The following is a 19,993-nucleotide window of genomic DNA, read 5'->3' on the forward strand; positions in this document are numbered from 1 at the left end:
ATGAAGACTCACGACGCCACCTACAAGAATAACGATGTGGCATAGTAGCCGAGAGAGCGAGCCCGCGTCTTCATGTTTTGTTTCTCACGCGACGTCATCCTTTACACAAGGCGCGCATCTGCTCCCGTTTCTCTAACCACGCGACGCCATCCTAGGCCCGCGCGCTGGCGTTCGCCACTGACGTCACGCTCCCCCATTTCGCAGCCGCGGCTCGAGACTTCGCCCCGCTCCGCGAGAACGCCCACTCAGATAAACGGATCCGGCGGGTTTCAGCCTCCTATGCTTAATGTACGACAATAAAACTGCGAAGTCACAATGAAAAACTTGTAGCGTACGAACGGTACTGTGCTCGTACTGGATATTGTCAACGTGTAACTGTGATCACAATGAGTGCTACAGTTAAAAAAAAAAGTTGCCTATGCGTAGTTCTTAGTTTAGCTGTTAGTTGTTTTTATTTATATATGAACAATTCAGCGAGAGATCTCTTTCATTAAGCAGGTTGGTCGCGGAACCGATGACAGCCAATGAGGTAACCGTTGACACCCCAACGGGAAACTAAGTTATTCAGGCGCGAAGGCGCTCTAGCGGACCTCGGCGTGCTTGGCAAAAGGGACGTCCCCTCGTTCATTCGACGCCACCGACGGCACGAGTAAGGCACGGCCGGCGCCAGGAGGTCCACGGTGTTCATGAGAAAAACTACGGCAACATCGCGACACCACACTCCTACGGAATACAACTAAGCTTGTGAGCGAGCTAGTTTTACTTCTACAGGGCTGATAGAACTGGTACTCGCGAAAAATACTTTTGAAGAATGCTGGTGGCCATATTTTTTTTTTTTATGCGACAGGGCCATCTGCCTGTCAGCGAGGGGGCGATGCAGAAATCTGAGGGGGGGGGGTCAGGACATCCGGACATCCCCCCTGGATCCGCGCCTGCACGCCTCGTACACAACTCATATGTACACAAGTAGTGCACAGCCGCGCCAATAAAATTACATTTTCATGTTTGAGCTCTGTGTTTTATTGTTTCGCACCTTTAATATTTAAGTCTGAGAATATTTAAGATAGAAGGCATGGATAAAAGGTGTCCTGACATTTGTTTGTAGGCTGTCATTTTCAAAATTCTCAGGAATAATTTTGGCAAGAATATAAGACCTGGTATGAACAACTTTAGTGATAGAATGGTGCGGCAATATAACCCGCATATACCGCATGTCATATAGCATATTGTGGCATATATATCATACATAAATGAGAAATTTGTAAACTAGTAGATTCTTCTTCCTGGGGTTTTACGTGCCAGAAGCAGTTCTGATTATGAGGCACGCCGTAGTGGAGGGCTCCGGATTAATTTTGGCCACCTGGGCAACACAAGTATGTGGGCGTTTTTGCATTGCGCTTCCATCGAAATGCGGCCGCCGCGGCCGGGATTCGATCTCGCGATCTCGTGCTCAGCAGCGCAACGCCTTAGCTGACCGCGGCGGGTACACTATAGTAGATTGACTGATTCTGGAAGTGTGTAACGGTTCCTATTGAAAATGCCCGTTTCATGTCAATATTTATTGCGATAGCAATCATACGAACATTCTAAGCGAATTTTTGCCGTTGTCGTCGCCGTGAGGTTCCCCGTATATATTTAGGTACATGGATGCTATATGCCACGTTATGCTGTATGACATGCGGTATATGCGGATTACATTGCCGCACCAATTGTGCGCATGTTCATCCTCAAGGACGGCATCCTGTATTGGCGTAATGTGTGCCCTGACGGTCATGACCCTAGTTGTACCCAGGTGTGGATCCAGGTTTTCTTCAAGGGAGGGGGACTGACTTTGAGGTGGTGATTGATAATGATGATGATGACTGCATGGATGCTTACAATCAATAATAATGATAATAATCAATCATTTCATTGATTTAACGTGCCCAGGAACAATTCTAAGGTCGGAGTGCTGGTGCACGCATACATTAAAAACGAAAGAAGTTTGAAAAGATCCAAAAGAACAGTTACGAAAACAGTACAAACAACAAAGCGCAATATAATTACAAAAGAAGGAGGGTGAGAAAGACAGCTGAACAATGTATGAAACTACGAAATAACAACGCAAAGCTCAGAAAATAACAATGACAGTGAGATTTGAAAAAAAAAATACCAAGATCATGAAAATAATTAAGCGTCATAAAGGCCGTATTCTGTGGACGACTGAGAAGTTGGTGATGACAGGCAGGAACACGGAAAGCTCTATGTTCTCTGGTGAACAATTGAGGATGTCGGGGCAGGTTTGGATACCGTGAAGGAAACAAAAGGTCAGCGCGATTACGTCGGCAGCGAAGTAAGAGCAGTGACAATAATCCGGCAACAACAGGCTCCAGTATCCGTGTTAGCAAAGCGGCGATGATATTTGCTTAGAAACGTTTTCTGGACCCGGTCTACAGGGTGTTTCACTTAATTTGGGGTACACTTTAAAAATATGCAATTGTCATGTAGCTGGACAGAACCGAGGTAATGTTGTTTGTCGTCGCTTGGAGATACTCAGATTATTTTTCAAGCGAAGCTTTTATTGCGTTGCAGAATTCGGTGGCGGCATAGTCACGCAAAAAGTCACGTGTGGCGCATACCCGCATTGGAACTGCGGGTATGAGGCGTCCGGATGGGAAGGCCTGGCGTACTATGTTCCACCGAGGAGCAGGCTGCGTTTCAGCAACGGCGCCGTGAACTCGTTCGGGAAAAGGCTCGTCGTTGACGTGCCGATTTTAGCGTGAGGGCTTCCGAAGCCCGGGCGAAACGTCAGCGAAGAGCCGCGGATACCGAGTTGCGGGAGCGCGATGTTGAGGCCAAACGTAAGCGAAGAGACGCCGACCCTGAGTTTAGGGCAAACGAAGCGGAAACCCTGCGACAGCGTCGTCTTGCCACAAGCTTCGCCTACCCCCATTTCCTCGACAGGGGAAGGGCTCTGAATTTTTTGCATTCTGCCTAGTTAGATAATTAGTCTTAAATAATTAATCAACTGCTCAATTATTATAATTAGACCGGGGATGAGTCAAACTGCTGATATGACTTTTGGGGGCACCCCGCGGTGGCCGCGGTATCTACGCTGCGTAGCCGACCGCAGCTACCAGTAGCAGCCGCGTCTGAGAATCCGCTTTATTACGAAATGAAGCGTCCAGAAGAGAGTGAGGAGTAGGCTTCAATTTGAAAAGCGAGGGTTTGAGAGAAAGATGTCTTGGCGCTCCGCTTGCGAGCTCCACGCACCGCGTACGACAGCAAAGCTTGGCTGAGATATTTATAGCAGCGTATGCTACCCGCGCACAATGTTATTTCACCAAGCCCGATGGGTGGTTCAGGGTCGCTTTTAAACTTGGAGGACGCTTAAGCTTCGCATTTAAAAGAGGAACGCGATAGCATTCGAATATCCCTGACTGCTTCTCACGCTTTCCCCGGGAACTGCAGCTTATGTAATTGTAATATTTACCTGGAAACGCTGGACGCTATGCACGAAGGCGAGCTTTCTGGTTCCCTTTTTTTTCCCCACGCATGGGAGTTGCGTGGAGGCGAGCGCCATCGGAATGGTGTTTCAAGGAGCCGAGCGGGGCGCGCCTTAGGCAGACTTCAAACGGCAGCTGGCAAAGGGGTTTGGTTTGAGTTTCCGCGTAACAGAATTGTGTTTTCTCGTATATTCAAATTACAATCCGACGCTATCATGTCTGTATAGGTTGTATGTAAGTCTGACTTTACGAATTTTATGGCACATTTTACTTTGAAAAACTCGATTAGTTGAGTAATGCCTGTGCGCCACGCGGGAAGCCTGCGTGGTTCAGGATCCCTTTTCTCTAACGGACAACGCCGCATACGCCGACACCGGATTTTCTGCGACACAGGTCCCTTAATGCTGTCGCGTGCATATAAAAGCGATCGTGGCCTAATGGTTAGAGCTGCTCTGCTCGGCGGCAGAGGTTCGACTCCGCCGTCGGTCACATATATTCTTTTTACTAAACTGAGGCGAGTCGGGAACCTACCTAATTACAGCAAAGTGATACGAATGCCGTGAACAATGCTTCGCATTAAAAGAAGAAACAAAAACGAAAGCTAGCAAGAAGAAAATATCGACACGCACTATATACAAACAACTCACAAGCGCACTATAGTGTCACTGCATGGGCACCAGGCATGCATTGTCCAGTACATGCGACATTCATCCATGACACATGAGTAGGTGAGCGCAAAATTATATAGCCTCGTACAGGAGGCTTCGGCTCTACATTGTTGTTGTTGTTGCCTCAAAACATGGCTCGTACCCACAGGGGGGATTGGCCACATTAGATTGTTTGAAATGTGCGTCTAACAAAACAAAATGGGAGAAAGGCACATTTAACACAAAGCAAGAACTCAATGCCAACAGAAAATTTGAGAGGGCATATTAATAAATTTAGGGGAAAAAAAAATAAAGTGAAGTGTCCCACGGTCGGTACCCTAGCAGTGAAGCCTTCCTGGCGCTTCAATAAACTTGTGGATAGCAGAAATCATTAACCCATGGCTTGTGCCTAATTGACACGCACCAAAGGACAAAATGTTTGGTGTAGTAAGCGCTAAACTCAGCTTACTTGTAGGAAATACTAGGAACATTCTGCGGAGGGAGGAGAAGCGGCGGCAAGAAAGAAAGAAATGGTTCATAGTTTTTTGGTTCATTACAAAAAGAACAAAGGTTAGTTATAGATAAACCAGATCTATGAAGGCAAAAATTTAGGCGGGGAACTCTACAACGGAAGCTTGATAATGTCACCTCGCATTGTCGTGAAAGGCATTTGCTCGTGTTCCACCGGAAATTTAGATGTCGAAAATCCTCTGCGGAAAGTAGGGATGATTTAGTACAATTTAGAAATAAAAAGCGTTTAAATCTAGCACCTGTTATAAAAGCAAAATCAGGAAGGATATTTAAGACAGGACCATTTAGTGACAATGATACGAGCGTGTCAGCTGATTCATTTAAAGAAATTCTACTATGACCGGGGACCCATACAAAGCGGACTTCAGACAAATTGTCTGGAACACGAGTCGAAAATATACTCAGTAGGTGTGACCGATTTGTAGAAGTTAAATGTGTACAAACCGACAGCGCATCGGTAACAATTATTACTTTCGATGTCTGGGTACCCAATTTTCTAATGGCTAGAATGATGGCCAGAAATTCTGCAATAAATATTGTGGTGTAATCTGCTAGACGAAGAGCAAAAGACCAGTTAAGCTGATTTGAAAAGATGCCCACTCCGGCCTTCTCTGCATTTTGTGTAGCGTCCGTAGAAATAACCAAGTGAGACTGAAATTGATTAAGATGATCTTGAATGAGACCTTCAAGTATGGGTGACGGAAGAAGTTTTGCGTGTTTTGGAAAAAATATAATCAAAAATCAAGTTCACCTTTAGCGAATCAGTTTTTGGAGAAATCAGGCACGGTAGGCGAACATGAAGTTTTGATAACAGCGTCTGAACAAAAACAACTTGAGGTTGTCGATAACGCCGCCAATGTGTTCGGAAAAATAAATCGTGATAATTGATGAAAACGGATTGCAAACGGGATAGGGATGTATCGTAAAGCTTTAGAAAAGTCACGACAGTAAGTTGCTTAAATCTGGACTCAAGCGGGAAAATTCCAGCCTCCAGATAAAGCACATCATTAGCCACAAAACGTGGCAACCCAATACAAAGACGTAGCGCTTGCCTTTCTAGCAGTATTAAAGGTCTTAGCTTGTATGCTGCACATCCTGAAAAAAGAACACAGCCGAATTCGAGAATAGGGCGGACGTAGAGTTTGTAAATCATCAGCAACGTAGCCGTACGCATACCCGTCTTTTTATTACTGAAACGGCGCAAGAATGCCATTGCACGTTCTCCTTTCCTAGCATTTGTTTCGATTGGCTGCTGACAGTTTAGTGTACCATCATAGGTTATCCCCAAGTACTTCACAGCTGCAACTTGCGGTATTGGCTCATTTCGATAATGAAGAGAAATGAAAACAGGATTTGATAATGGAAATTCAAGTAACGCGCATTTCTTAACGTTAAGGGAAAATGACAATCCGTCCAGCCAGATCTCGAGTGCAGACAAATAAGATTGTAAAGTTTGGTGCAATGTATTGATATCCCGTGATGAGGAGAAAAATGCAATGTCATCAGCATAGAGGTAGAGTTGCACATCGTGATGAGTTGGGACAGAAGATAACAAAATATTAAACAAAAGCGAAGAGAGAACTGATCCCTGCGGTACGCCTCTCGTCTGTTTATACGTACCCGATGTCACCCCATCCTTGAAACAAAAGAATTTTCTATCAGTAAGGAACTCTTCTATCCAGGCCACTATATAGTCCGGAACAGCACATCTCACTAATCTAGAAATTAATATTCCATGCTCGACACTGTCATATGCTTTTGTAATATCTAAAGTTACTAAAGCTGATACGTTTCCTGATAATCCTGCGAGTCGTATGCAGCTTTCTAAATCAACGTGAGCTGACCATATTGAACAATGAGGCCTAAATCCTATTTGTCTCGAGCACAGAATACCCTTGAAAGAAGTGAATTCATTGAGCCGGACATGGATTACTTTTGTATTATTTTGACTAGGTTCGATGTAAGGTAAATGGGCCGAATGTTGTCCAAGACATATCCGAGGTTGATTTTTTAGTAAAAGTATAACTTTTGCAATTTTCCAGGAGTCCGGGATCCACGTATATTGAAGGGAACTGTTAACTATATTCGAAAGCTTATTAGGGAAATAGTTAAATAATAATTTAATCATTGCTGTTGTGATACGGTCAGGTCCAGGAGCCGATTGATGAGCAGTTAAAATGTCATCGGATAATTCCGTCATGGTGACTTCTACAAACTCGTATGTCGAACTATGAAGCCTTCTAGGTCTAGGACACAGCGAAGAAAAACGAGCTTCAAGACCTTTCGCGATATCATCTAGTAAATCTGCCGCTTCTTTGGGGGATAGTACATCGGAATGTGACCATACGGACTGCTGGAAATATTTTTTGCTGCCGTAGAAACCTAAAAAGTGCAGATCTTCTTTCTGGTTTGGATAAAGATGAATGCAGTCCGTTTTTTTTTGTTCCTCTTTAGCTTTTGCCGCAGTTCTTTTAAATACGGCTGCATAGAACTTATAGTCAAGCCAATGTTTCGGTGAATGATTATGTTTGAGACTTTTCCATGCTGCTTTTCGGCGCCTATAAGCTCGTGTACATGCTTCATTCCACCAAGCTGAGTTTGACGGTGAGCTCCCAGACATCACCGTAAACTCAGCGGACTGAATCGAAGAATGTAAAAGCGATACCACCGAGTAAGGCCTCCGCTGTTCATCACTAGGGGTTAACGATGATACCCCTGCATTTATAGCTGACTTATAAGTTTCATAATTAATGAGCCGTTTTTGCCGTACAATAGAAACCTGACGTGAAAGCATAATTTCAAATGTAATGGGTAAATGATCGCTACTTGTTCCATTATCAAAGGTGTCCCACGATGAAATAGCCATCTGAGCGGAAGAGAAAGTCAGGTCTAATGCAGATGAGAATCGCCCACGTAGAAAAGTAAATTGACCTGAATTGTGACATTGAAAATTGTTACCATTGATCCAATTCCACAACCTCTTTCCACAAACATCCGTTTTCATTCCCCAAGATGTATGATGGGAATTAAAGTCTCCTGCAAGGAGCATTGCATGTGAACAATTTCGGCACAATGAGTCCAGGTGATCAGTGCACTTGACTCCATTCGGGAAGTACACATTAGCCACTGTAAACGCAGCGCAACCAGGCAGTAAAAAATCTAAACCTAAAATTTCACAGTCTGAACATACATGTTCAAAAGTTACAGTTACCTTGTGGTACATTTTTGAGGAAACTAACACTAGTAGCCCACCGTCTCTACCTGGGCGATCTGAACGAAATGTTCTAAATTATTAATAGTAAATCGTTGATGTGATGAAAGCCATGATTCTTGAAGTAAAATAATATCTGGAATTAGATTATGAACTAGATAAAGAAGGTCAACGTAACCGGAGGAAATAGAGCGGCAATTCCATTGAAGGACTCTTACTGATGTTATTGTGATCCTAGTATGGATGATTCCACGGCAGAACGCAACGCATCCTGCTCGTGGTGTTCAATATTTTTTTCTTTCTTCGCCTTAGATTTAGGAGAATCAGTTGGAGACAGTGGGGAACTCTTACGTCTATTGCTGATGGTTCCAAGCCTCATGTGCCCAAAGGAGGTGCTGGGCACCGCAGTCGGTGATAGCGGAGAAGCCACGGAGGTATCAGACTGAACCTCTGCCTGTCTGTCCAAGTTTGTTTCTTTTGAATATTGAGCAGAACTAGTAGCTGAATTGGGGGCAGTAACAGTAGAGTGCGATTGAAGGAGGCTGTTGAATTTAGCAGTCAGCATCTCGGTAATACCTTCGGCAAACGTGTTGAAAAGTCGCTCCATCACTATTGGCATTGCCTTGTCAATAGCGGCGGCTACGGCGGCCGAAACTGTGGCTTCTAGGGATGTTTACTGACGGGATGCAGCAGCTGCGTATCCAACATCACGCTCTTTAATTTCTGCTATGGCTTCCGCACGAGAACAGTGGCGTTTCTCTGCAATCTCAAGCACCTGAATCACCCGCCCTCGCGCAGGACAGTTATTATCCGTAGCAATATGTGCTCCATCGCACAAGCAGCACCTTGGCTCATCTACTTCGCATGCTGATGCGAAATGAGAGCCGCCACAGCTGCAGCATCTCACAGAAGATCTGCAAGCATTCGTGCTGTGTCGATATCTCCAGCAGTTTCGGCACTGCAGGGGTCTAGGTGTTAATGTCTCCACAAGGAATAAATATGGCCATGCCTTCACCTCGGACGGGCGCGTTAAGCCGGCGAATGAGACAAGTAACGCTCTCAGTAGGAACGTGGTTATCACCCACTGATCTATTGCATCTGTAGACAGAAACAGCACCAGCCGGAGAGAGCATCTTTAAGAAGGCCTCAGGAGTGATATTAGTGGGAACCCCACGAACAATGCCTTTCACGCATGCAAGATGCGGTGGCACGAATGCATGAACCGCGATGTTAGCGAATCTCTAGCAGTTAAGTAAGTCATTGAGTCATTGAACGTTAGACGAATTACATAGAATGTCAGTCTTGCCAAACCGCCTCACCTCCGAGATGTCAATGAAATGTTCCGTTATGGCTTACGCAGCTCCTCCTGGAAGCTTTCCGATTCAGTCAATCGAATGGATCCACCATCCGTGGGAACGAGCGCCACGGGCAAGGTATTCACTCCGTTCCGAAGGAAACACTCCAGAGGCACCGACTCAGTGGGACGGCTAGCCGACCAGGGCGAGCCCTGGTCGGGACCAGAGACTGGCATTCACGGTCCCTGAAAAGGAAAGTAAAGAAAAAGAAACAACCTTTAGAAGGAACAAAGTACTGAAACCAGTTAAAATGTGAGCAATCCCCTCTCGGACACGTCAGCGATCGAGGAGCTCAGCGATCAGGACCGCGGACCTCGCTTGCTCCGGTGGTGTCTCAAACACGAACGTTGTTGTTGTTGCCTCAAAACATGGCTCGAACGTTCTAACGTTGATGGCTCTACATGCTTGTTGCTGTTAGCGAAGAAGCTTGTGGCTCATACCCACTATGAATGATTGGCCCAGAATTGTATTGATTTCCGGCAGAATCTATTGATCCAAGGATGCATTGCGTGCTACCAAAAATTAACGTATGACCATATATGTGTTAGAAATATAGCCGTCGTATACTCATGTCCAGCGGGACTCCGCGCCGGATGTCTTGGAGCCCTCAACCCGAAGCCCGAATGTCCAGCGAGACTAGAGACCTGACATTAGATATTTCGTGACCCATTTTACTACATTCAAATGCTTTGCTCATTCAGGCATGGTTGAGTATTCCGTATGCAGCAGAATTCGATCGCATTGATGATGATTATGACCTTAAGGTCGTTGGCACCTACCCACTCTGAGGTATTTTTGCCGAGAATCGGGCGGATCTTAGAACTTGGTTAGAGGTATAAATTTAGAAATATTTAACTATGTGAAGTAAGAGAAAGCAATTAGAATGTAGAGTTGATTTTGTCAACAGTCAATGTGATAGAACACACTAAAAGGAAGCCAATGAGGGAAGCGTCATACGAACGATGCGATTAACAATGAAATAGACTGTATTCGCCAGTGAATTTTTCTATGGCGATGCATACATCCCTGGGTGAGCGTCGCAGCACAACATCCCCGACGGCCAACAACACAGGAGAGTTTAATGGCAGAGTTTAATGCAATGTCCTCTTCCTCAGGGAGGAGCAACGCCGGCAGTCCAGTCATTAATAATTTAACTGGTTGCAAAAATGGCGCAGTAGCAAATCATAGTGCTGTGCGGGCACGGCGAAGAGGACGAAGCTGTTATGGCGGTGCCCCCGCTTTAATATATTTACCAAAATTAGACGCTAAATTTATTCACTTAGCACATATATAAAATCTGCCCTACTCTTGGCCGATCCCCGTGAGTGGGTATGCGCCAAAGATGATAAGGTCGTCGTCATCATCATCATCGCGGAGCTGAGCGGAGCTGCGCCGAGACTCCGGCGGCATGGCCGCGAAGTCTCCAAGCCCGCCCGCCGTCAGAGCCACCACCTCCAAGCAGTTCCTCGCACTCGCCGGCTACATTTTGGGCCGCGAGATCGGCCAGGGCACCTACTCAAAAGTCAGGTGAGCCATGTGTGGACGGCGGTAACCTATAGCAGCTGAAGTGGTAACAAGGAGTGTGTGTTATACACAGAAGGAGGTGGGTACATTCGATCTGGTGAGCTGTGACGTCTCGCTTTGTGCACATCGATCGCTGCAATTCGCCATGTCTCGGCACAGTTTCCAATCGCTTTCGCTGGTCGATTTAAGTATACTGTATGCGATAGCGATGAAACGTTCCGTCCTCAGAAAGTGACAGCCGGTGAAGGCTGATTGCCTAGTGGCAGATATTCACATTTGATATAGAACACTACGTAGAACCTGCAAAGCCTTGACGTTTCCTTCATGGCACTGCCGTCACAGGCCATGACATGGTTCCCTGACGTGACACCTAAATTGTTTACATGAACCCATAGACCAGGTGATCACTATGATCTTACGCGCATAATTATGTTATGGCTCGCGTACGTGCGTTGCGTAAGGCTGATTGCTTATAGGCTACCATATCGACGCATACCTGCCCAGACTGAGACACATCACGTTAACCGTTTGTCACTGAGTTACGTAAAGCTCTTTCTCTGCTGTTACAGCAGTTTATGCTTGTGCCCTTCTGGATGATTGCTCGTCATAATGCAGCTGTGAAACTGAAGGCGGTTTAATTGAGTGCCGCGCTTTGTGACACACAGAAGTGCCGATTGCACGCATCATTTACAGAATGCGCGAGTTCACTGCCAGAATATTCTGCCATTTCACGGTGTCCGCGTTGTGTCATGTTTTGGGTTCGATAGCACACCACCATAATGTGCTCCATGATGACAGCCGGTGGTTGTCGAACTTCCAACAGAATTGGTACCAAGGGTAGGAAACTCAGTTAAGGACAGCTGCTAATTAGATGGCAGGACACAATAATGAAATTTGCGGTCACGTAGGATAGAATCGGCCGCCGGGACAGGCTCTTCGTCTTTCAGTATTACATAAGCTATATAGGCTGATAATGGTGATGGCACTGCGATGCGGTATATCGGAGACCATGGATCCTCATGCAGGATTGGCGTTAAGGGCGACCAGCGTTATGCGGTCAAAATCATCCCGCGGCATCTGGCACCTCGCGAGTACGTGTACCACTTCCTTCCGCGCTGAGCTGGCCATCATCCCCAAGCTGAAGCACCCGAACATCGTCCGCGTATTCGACGTGCTCGAGATCAAGCGCAAGGTGTTCGTCGTCATGGAGCTGGCCACCCAGGGCGACCTGCTGCTCAAGATCACCAATGACGGCCGCTTCTCCGAGAGCAAGGCGTTCCACTACTTCGAGCAGATCTGCGACGCGGTCGCCTACTTGCACCGACAGAACATCGTCCACCGAGATCTCAAGTGCGAGAACATTCTGCTTAGCCCCAAACGACAAATCAAGTTGGCAGACTTCTCATTCGCCCGAAACACGCGTAAGCCTACACTTCTCCGTTCGTTTTGTCAGCGCGTTCTTTGCGTGTTGTATATATGCTTGGCGTGCTCGCCGTCTGCAAGCCGTATTTAATGTGTGGGACGTGGGGGATGGATCAAGCTACTTACATGAGGTAGCTTTATTCACGCAACCTTCCTCGCCACACCTCGTACGAGTGTGATAAATAAGGCACGAATAGGACAAGGCAAGCTGGTTTGATATCCTAGACGGTAATGGGACAAAAGCGAATAGGAAACAGGGCAAAGAGGAGCAGGACAAACGCAAGCGACCTCTGTATATGGCTTGGATCCCTTGACTTCTTCGTCTCCGTCGACAGAACAATCGACAGAAAACCATTCCATGAATTGAGGCGAAAAGTTTCTCTCTCCAGTGGAATTATGCATGCAAAACGCACTCCAGTATTCTTTTCAATAAAGGAAAGCACAAAAGTGCCAAAACCACTTGATAGACGATAAGGTACGTTCGAACAATGCGAAGCACGTAGCGCTCGCCGCATGCGTTTCCCGGTAAAGATTACGGTTGCATAAGCTGCAGTTGCGGCAACTGTAGCATATGAAGCAGTGAGTGACGTCACTACACTTTCGTATGTAAAAGAGGAACCCGCCTAGCAACTGATTTCATTTGTGTTGTGAGAGTGCTATGGGAAAGCCACGCATAGTTAGCACTCCCGAAGATCAGCGTGAACACGATGAGCGGCGGCGGGAATAGCAACGTCAATATGCACAACGGCGTCGTGGTCAGGCTAGGCATGACACAGCTGTCAATCATTTCATGTAGTGCATTGCTCAATTGCTCAAGGCTATACGTACGTCACATTGGTCTATCGGATCAGATGATACCACAGCTTCGCTGCCCAACCACCTTCACAACGTGGATTATAGCCCATTTTTTTTTTCACTTTTGTACCGCGTAAATCACGATCTGCTATTTTCTTGTAAGGTGTCACACAAATGCTTTACTCGCTGTGGGAAAATGAACTGAAACTCAAATACACGCACGTGGAATAGCAGTGCTGTTCATAAACCTGTGGTCACCCATCCGCGGTGGCTTAGCGGCTACAGCGTTCAGCTGTTAAGCACCAAGTCGTGGATTCGATTCTGGGTCGAGGTATTTGGTATTAGTAGCACTTCCCTGTTGAGCAACTTTCAACCTGATCGAGATCTTCCCGCTAAATTCAAACTACCGAGGAGGTCGATCTTCCTATATATGTTGTGGAACGATATAACGAGGTTGTTTGCACCTTTACGCATTGAAATTAGCAGTAATGCAGCCATCCTGCAAAGTTAATGATATTTAAAGCGAATCTTTCTATGTCTCATTGATTCGTTCATGAGCGCCGAAAACGCACTGCAGGAAAGCCAACTTACACAATGGAACTATCTGCTCGCACAATAGAACAACGGCGCACATCATACATATCGTAGAACGCTACAGTTTGCATTCGCAGTTGTACCTATAAGAACAATGGGAACTGCAACGCCACGCTACCCGGATGAACTGTATATATATATATATATATATATATATATATATATCAGCATTGTATTACGCGCGCCACGCAATGCACTCCCGGCCGTCACCATGGGTAGGCCGCGGGTGCAGCGCACGGCAGAGGAGGCTGCCCTACGCGAACGTAAGCGCGAGCGCGATCGTGCCTGTAAGGCTGATCCCGTGTACCGGCAACGACAGAGCCTCTGACCATCTACCACAGCCATCACAAAGCAATACTGTGCATGTTTAGAGTCGTCCGTGAAAGTGTTAGTGTGTGCGTGTAATCAAAGGCTGCATGATCTAAAATAAAGGCTATGCAACTTAACGGAATGTGTCTTCATTCAACTTCAACATTCAAACAGCCTACAATCCTAAACAAGCAATCAAATCACATATGCATCGCATCGGGTCGCTCATCATTTCTTGGGTTCGTTGCGTGGTCGTTGGCTTTAGGACTGTAATTCAGTGCATGAGAGAAAGCTTCGCGTTCAACCATCTATCTTTAAGAAGGGGCTTTGATTTTTGTAAAATACTACTCATTTTGTGCCGGAGGCGTGCGGGGAGGATTGGTCGATAAATGGCCTGAGTGGTCTGTTTCCTAAACTCCGCATCAGTGTCAAGATACGACTACAGTTTCTAGTTCGGGCTATTTGTTACCGCATTAAATCTTCTAAACGGTGCAGATACAAGGATTGAAACAGATGGACACAAGACAAGTCCTGTTATGTCTACAGCGCTGTCGATTAGTTCTCTCCTGTAGACAAATTGTAGCATGCAACAGGTTATTGTAATGGCACAAGCGGTCGCTTCAGGTTTAGGTTGAGTGAGGCAAACACGAGCAGAGTTGCAATGACGTTCTGTGAGCTATCGCCGCTCTTACGTAAGGTATAGAACGCCAAGACTACCTATACGAAAATAAAAATATGCGGCTCGGGACAAGCATTGAACTTTAAAACTTGTACTATAATCTTCTTTCGCTTGGTCCGTAGTCAATGCGCGCTGTATGTCGTACCAGTAGCGCACCCAGGATCTCTGCCAGGGGGGGTTGACAGTTTGCCTTAGTTTGCCAATACCATCTAAACAGCACTAATTTCAATTTCTTCACAGGAAATTGTCAAAAAATTCGCTTTTTGCGAGCGTGCAGACGATTGCGCGTCTTACATCTTAGTTGCAGTACTCAAAGGCACAAGGAAAGAAAAGGGGTTAAACAAAAGGGGGATAACTCGGCCTCGGGGGGGGGGGGGGGAGGGGGTCACCCTCCCCCCCCCTCCCCCGTCGGTGCGCCACTGTGTCGTTACGCATCAAACTTCTCTAACCACATCCCTACGAAGGCTCTGATCGCATTTCCTTTGTATGAATTCAAGAGGATTCCTTGATCGCGTCGCGTGTATATATTTTTGCACCACCACATCATGATAAAGATAAGTGAAAACTTCCAGGCTAGTGGTTTGTCTGTATACGCAAAATCTGTCCGGGCAGATAGCGCAGTCACGGCCGCGGTTATGGGTACCAGCAGCATAAATTGATACGCAAACAGGAAATAACTGATTGCAACACGTTTCACGCGCAATTACATGGATGTGCGACGTGTAATCACTCTGTAGCCGGTTTGTAAGCATGAGAGGTCCCGAGTGTACGCTTTGTAGTCTCAGGCAAGCCGCTGTTATATAAATGCAGGGGGAGCCTGGAAACGAGAACGACGCATTGGAGCGTAGTTCCGGAATTGTTCGCATTCGAATATATGCTGATAGTTCTTCTTCTCTCCGTTCTCTTGGTTGCTTGCGCACTGCTCGCGTTTCGTCACAACCATCGCTATACCCCCACCGGCGGCGCAGACAACGCGAACAAGCGCAAGGTTCTGAGCCGGACGTTCTGTGGCAGCGCGGCGTACGCGGCGCCCGAGGTGATCCAGAACATCCCGTACCGGCCCAAGCGCTACGACTCGTGGAGCCTCGGGGTCATCCTCTACATCATGGTGTGCGGCCAACTGCCCTTCGACGACACCAACCCGTTCCAGCAAGTGCGCGCTCAGATGAGCCGCCAGATCAGCTTCCCGGCCTCGTACGGCCTCACCAAGATGTGCCGCAACCTCATCAGGCACCTGCTCGAGCCGTACGTGCTGTACCGTTGCTCCGTGCCCCGCGCCATGAAGCACCCCTGGATGCGCAAGGAGAGGATCAAGCGGAAGCTCAAGTCAGTGTCGCCACGTGTATTCTATGGGCTTTTTTAACAGGGAGTCGTAACTGCAACAGGAAATTTTGGTGCGGGTAAAAAGCTTTGAAACACCAGCGAAAGCTTGACTATAGAAGCTCGCAGAAATAGCTGTTTTTGATACCGAAACTGAAAAAAAAAAGGACGCCGCCATTACTGCTCGCCGGAAGTGATGCATGACTTGATGGTTGTCGCTAGACTTATAGCGACAACCATCAGATGCACGCGACGTCTACTTAGGTGCTCTTTAAAGGCAGCTAACAAGAAAAAAAATTACAATTACCTGCGCAGTGGCTTTACCAAGATCGCTTTAGTGGTATATACCATTCATTTATAACACATTTAGCCAAACTGAAATGTCGTTGCATTTGGCCTCTAAGTTTAGCTGTGTTTTACACTTCTGCAGTATAGTAGAACGGCCAGCAAAGACGCAACAACGAAATACGGACGGCGACACTTCGCTAATGTTCTCGCGACAGCTCGCTGTGACGTGATCGATTTTGAGCTTTTTTGAGTGCACCCGCTAGGGCTTAGTTAATTGCTTATCAGCAGTCAGTTATTTAATACAGTATAGTATAGTATTTAACAAGTACGCCTAGAGAAAAGAGAAACAGTTGTGTGCCTGTTTTGATTTGCTAAAACTTTGTCTGCTACATATTAACTTTATGCTATAGCTTCCTGGCTGCGCGAAATTCCTATAATCGATGCGGCTGTTCAGCTGGTAAACTTGCCCTCTGTTATTTCGTCTGCTCAAAATATTAAAGCTTTTTTGTCATGACACACAATTTCTTTGGTGATGCCGAGCTAACAGTCCTATGCCGCTTGCTTGAACGCGTGCTCGATTGTGGACAATTGGTTCGAGAAGTACAATAAACGGCATTCTCCAGCTATTTGTGAGAAACTCAGATGTAACACTCAGCTGTTTCAACTGGCGTCCTTAGAGATGACGGCTCTAAAGAGTGAGACATATAGGCGGCACTCACCACTCGCACCATCCCGGGATGTTGCAACGTTGATGTTCTTGTTGCTGTAGTGATTCACGTGCATCGGTGTATCGCAATGCCGTATGTCGTGTAATTGTGTGCTTGCGCGTTATTCTACGATCATGTTGTGAAACATCGTGCAGTGTAGAAGAACTTAGTATATACGCTTGAAGTCTTCGAAGTTGATCCCTGTTTATAGAAGAAGCTTGCAGAGAGTGATTTTAACTAACTTTGCCGTTACGATATGGCAGTGCGTTACTAAGAAACTAGCAATATATGAAACATTGAGTTACCTATATGTTATGCCATAACTGCTTCGGTTTTCTTCAATGTACTGCTTGTGAATATGTTCTCTACTTCATTTTTTAAAATCTGTTATGTTAACTATGCTAAAGTCCACTATACTTATATACAGTGTGTTCAAAATTAAGCTTTACGGAATTTTTAAATATCGCCTGTGGCAGGTAGCATAATTCTTATCGTTGAGCTGGGTTATTCGAACAGGCGGACATTAGTAGCACGAGAAATCAAAACAAATATTCAACTAATTAACAAAAATTGACTAATGAACTTCTTAGTTAATTACTTTACGACACATATTGCAATTTCCGAATTGTAACCGGCGAGTTTGCAAGACGCATCCACTTGAAATGAATTTCCAGAATGACACCAGTTTGAAGATATGCGCTATCAAACTCGCCGTAAAAATGCGCTGTTGTTCCACTTACTTTTTTACCAAAATGCTGTTTCATACATTGAAGCACAAAAGTAACTGGAACGCCCATGTATTTCGTCCCACACTTTGCGAAATAACATCTCGAAACTGGTGTCATCCTGGAAATTCATTTCAAATGGATGCGTCTTGCAAACTCGCCGGTTACAATTCGGAAATTGCAATATGTGTCGTAAAGTAATTAACTAAGAAGTTCATTAGTCAATTTTGTTAATTAGTTGAATATTTGTTTCGATTTCTCGTGCTACTAATGTCCGCCTCTTCGAATAACCCAGCAACGATAAGAATTATGCTACCTGCCATAGGCGATCTTTAAAAAATTTGTAAGGCTTAATTTTGAGCACCCGCTATATATAAAAGAATGTGGACGTTGTGCAGATTCAAGCACGAAAGATACTGAAAATTCAAGGAAATGTTACAATAAAAATGCATGCGAAAACATCCAACAAAAGGATAAATGAAAAGAGAAAAGTCACAGTTTCGCCCGAAAGGCGAAGCATCGATTAAGAGAGCAAATTACTAGACGGCTATACGAAGTAAGCATAGTAGTTTTATCGGTCAACTAAACTTGTAAACTTTCGCTGACTAGCTAAATTAAAAATACACGTCACGCACACGCAGGCAAGCATAGGGACTGCGCGGCCGCACTCTGCCGCGCCATACGCAGCACCGCCGTAGTAGAACCTCTCCCCCCCCCCCCCCCATGTGTCTTGCACGCGATGGAAGACGGCGCGCTTCCTCCTCGCCTTCCTCCCTTGCACGCGCTGTATTGAGCCACCAGCCTCGGCTCACCCTCGCACCCACAGCATACGGCGCGCCGGTGCGCGGCCATGATATTATCGCACTTGGGCTTTATGCGAAACATCACGGCGACGTCGGAAACGGGCCTGACGTATCCATATAATTGATATCGCAATAAAGTAAATATAATGCAATTTCGCAACCGGATGCAATGAAATGAAATGACTGTATTTCCCATAAAGCTTACAAAAACGTCGTTCGTAGGAAATTTTACTGGCCTAAAGTTTTACATAACCAAACATGAAACATAGCACACACGCACGCAAGCAAGCAAGCGCACGTAGAAAAAAAAATGACCACCTGGGGTTCATTGCCACGTATCAAAAGCACGGTACGCGAGTGTTCTTGCATTCCGCCATCCCATCTGTCTGCAGTCCTCGCGCTTTTTGCGCCGCTGTATACTGCACGTTTGTATTTTCACCCGAATGATGTGTGCGTCGCAACACACGCAGGCACATGAAGGACAGCAAATTGAGTGAGCTGGAGGGCAAGGACAGCGACGTGAGCAGCGCCGGCTTGCGGGCCGCCCAGTCTGACCTGAGCATGGCGCAGACCGGAGCAGCATCCCCGGGACAGTTCAGGGGCCGCGCCATGTCCGCATCCTCGATGCCGCGACACCGGCAGCACGACGACTTCGGCGACCGCTACGAGGACGACTCGCCCGGCTACTACAGCAAGACGATGCTGGCCAGCCACACGGACGAAGGCCCCATCGGTTGGCAGCAGCCGGGCATGCAGTACACGCCAAACCCGATCTTCCAGCAGCCCATGCGCCAAGGGCACGCGGTCGTCAACACCCGCGTGTTCCCGCCTCCGATGGGTGGCGGCTATCCGGGCGGCGCCATGGGAATGTACGGAAACATGGGAGGAGGCATGGGCATGATGGGGCCAGCGGGGCCGGGGTACATGTCGCCCATGGCCGGAGCGGGCATGTTCCCCATGCAGGGAGCGCCCATGATGGGCATGCCGCCTCGAAGGCGTCGCTCCGGCGGCAACCTGAACATAAACGTGGCCACGCCGCGGGGCTCAATCTCGGTGTCCAGCAGCTCGTCCGGGTCGTACGTTTAGGCCGAGCCGTGTCTTCCCTACATCTTGCGGCGCCGGTGGAGTGTTCCAGGAGGAGCAGCGGTGTGCGTACGCTACTTCGAACTGTAGAGAGAGCAACGTAGTCGCGCGGTGCCGAGGACTCGCGCTTAGAGCGCGTTACGAACGTTAAACGCAAAGAAGAAAAATCGCGATGCTTGGACGAAATTAAGGAGGTTTGGCGGCGGTGTGAAATTTAGTTGTCCCTTGCCGTGCAGACCGTTAATTAGACACCTGCGATATATGGGTAGCGCTTTTCACTCGACCAACCGTTTTGTGGGGGCGATGATGGGATCGTTTTGTGTCAAAATCAGGGGGGTTCAGTAAACGACGTTTATTGTAGAATCCTCTTTCCACAATTTACTTTGGCTTCAAATAAAAATTTCGCACCCACTCACATTATACAGCCTTCGGCTATTTGCTAGTAGAGAACACATTAATTGAAAACGGAACGGTTGCCGTACAATTATAGTGGAACGTCTGATGCAATCGTAGAG

General features: G+C 46.7%; 1 protein-coding gene across 1 annotated transcript; it reads left to right on the plus strand.

Moving 5' to 3' along the window:
- Positions 1 to 10,617: 10,617 nt before the first annotated feature.
- On the plus strand, positions 10,618 to 19,923 carry LOC119444634 (testis-specific serine/threonine-protein kinase 3). The gene is given in 5 exon segments (XM_037709003.2): positions 10,618 to 10,756; positions 11,779 to 11,869; positions 11,871 to 12,174; positions 15,521 to 15,878; positions 18,866 to 19,923. Coding segments are annotated over 5 exon segments (1,488 nt in total). The 5' UTR covers positions 10,618 to 10,637; the 3' UTR covers positions 19,482 to 19,923.
- The last annotated feature ends 70 nt before the right edge of the window (positions 19,924 to 19,993 follow it).

This window comes from Dermacentor silvarum, chromosome 3 (genome assembly GCF_013339745.2).
Source record: "Dermacentor silvarum isolate Dsil-2018 chromosome 3, BIME_Dsil_1.4, whole genome shotgun sequence".
Taxonomy (NCBI): domain Eukaryota; kingdom Metazoa; phylum Arthropoda; class Arachnida; order Ixodida; family Ixodidae; genus Dermacentor; species Dermacentor silvarum.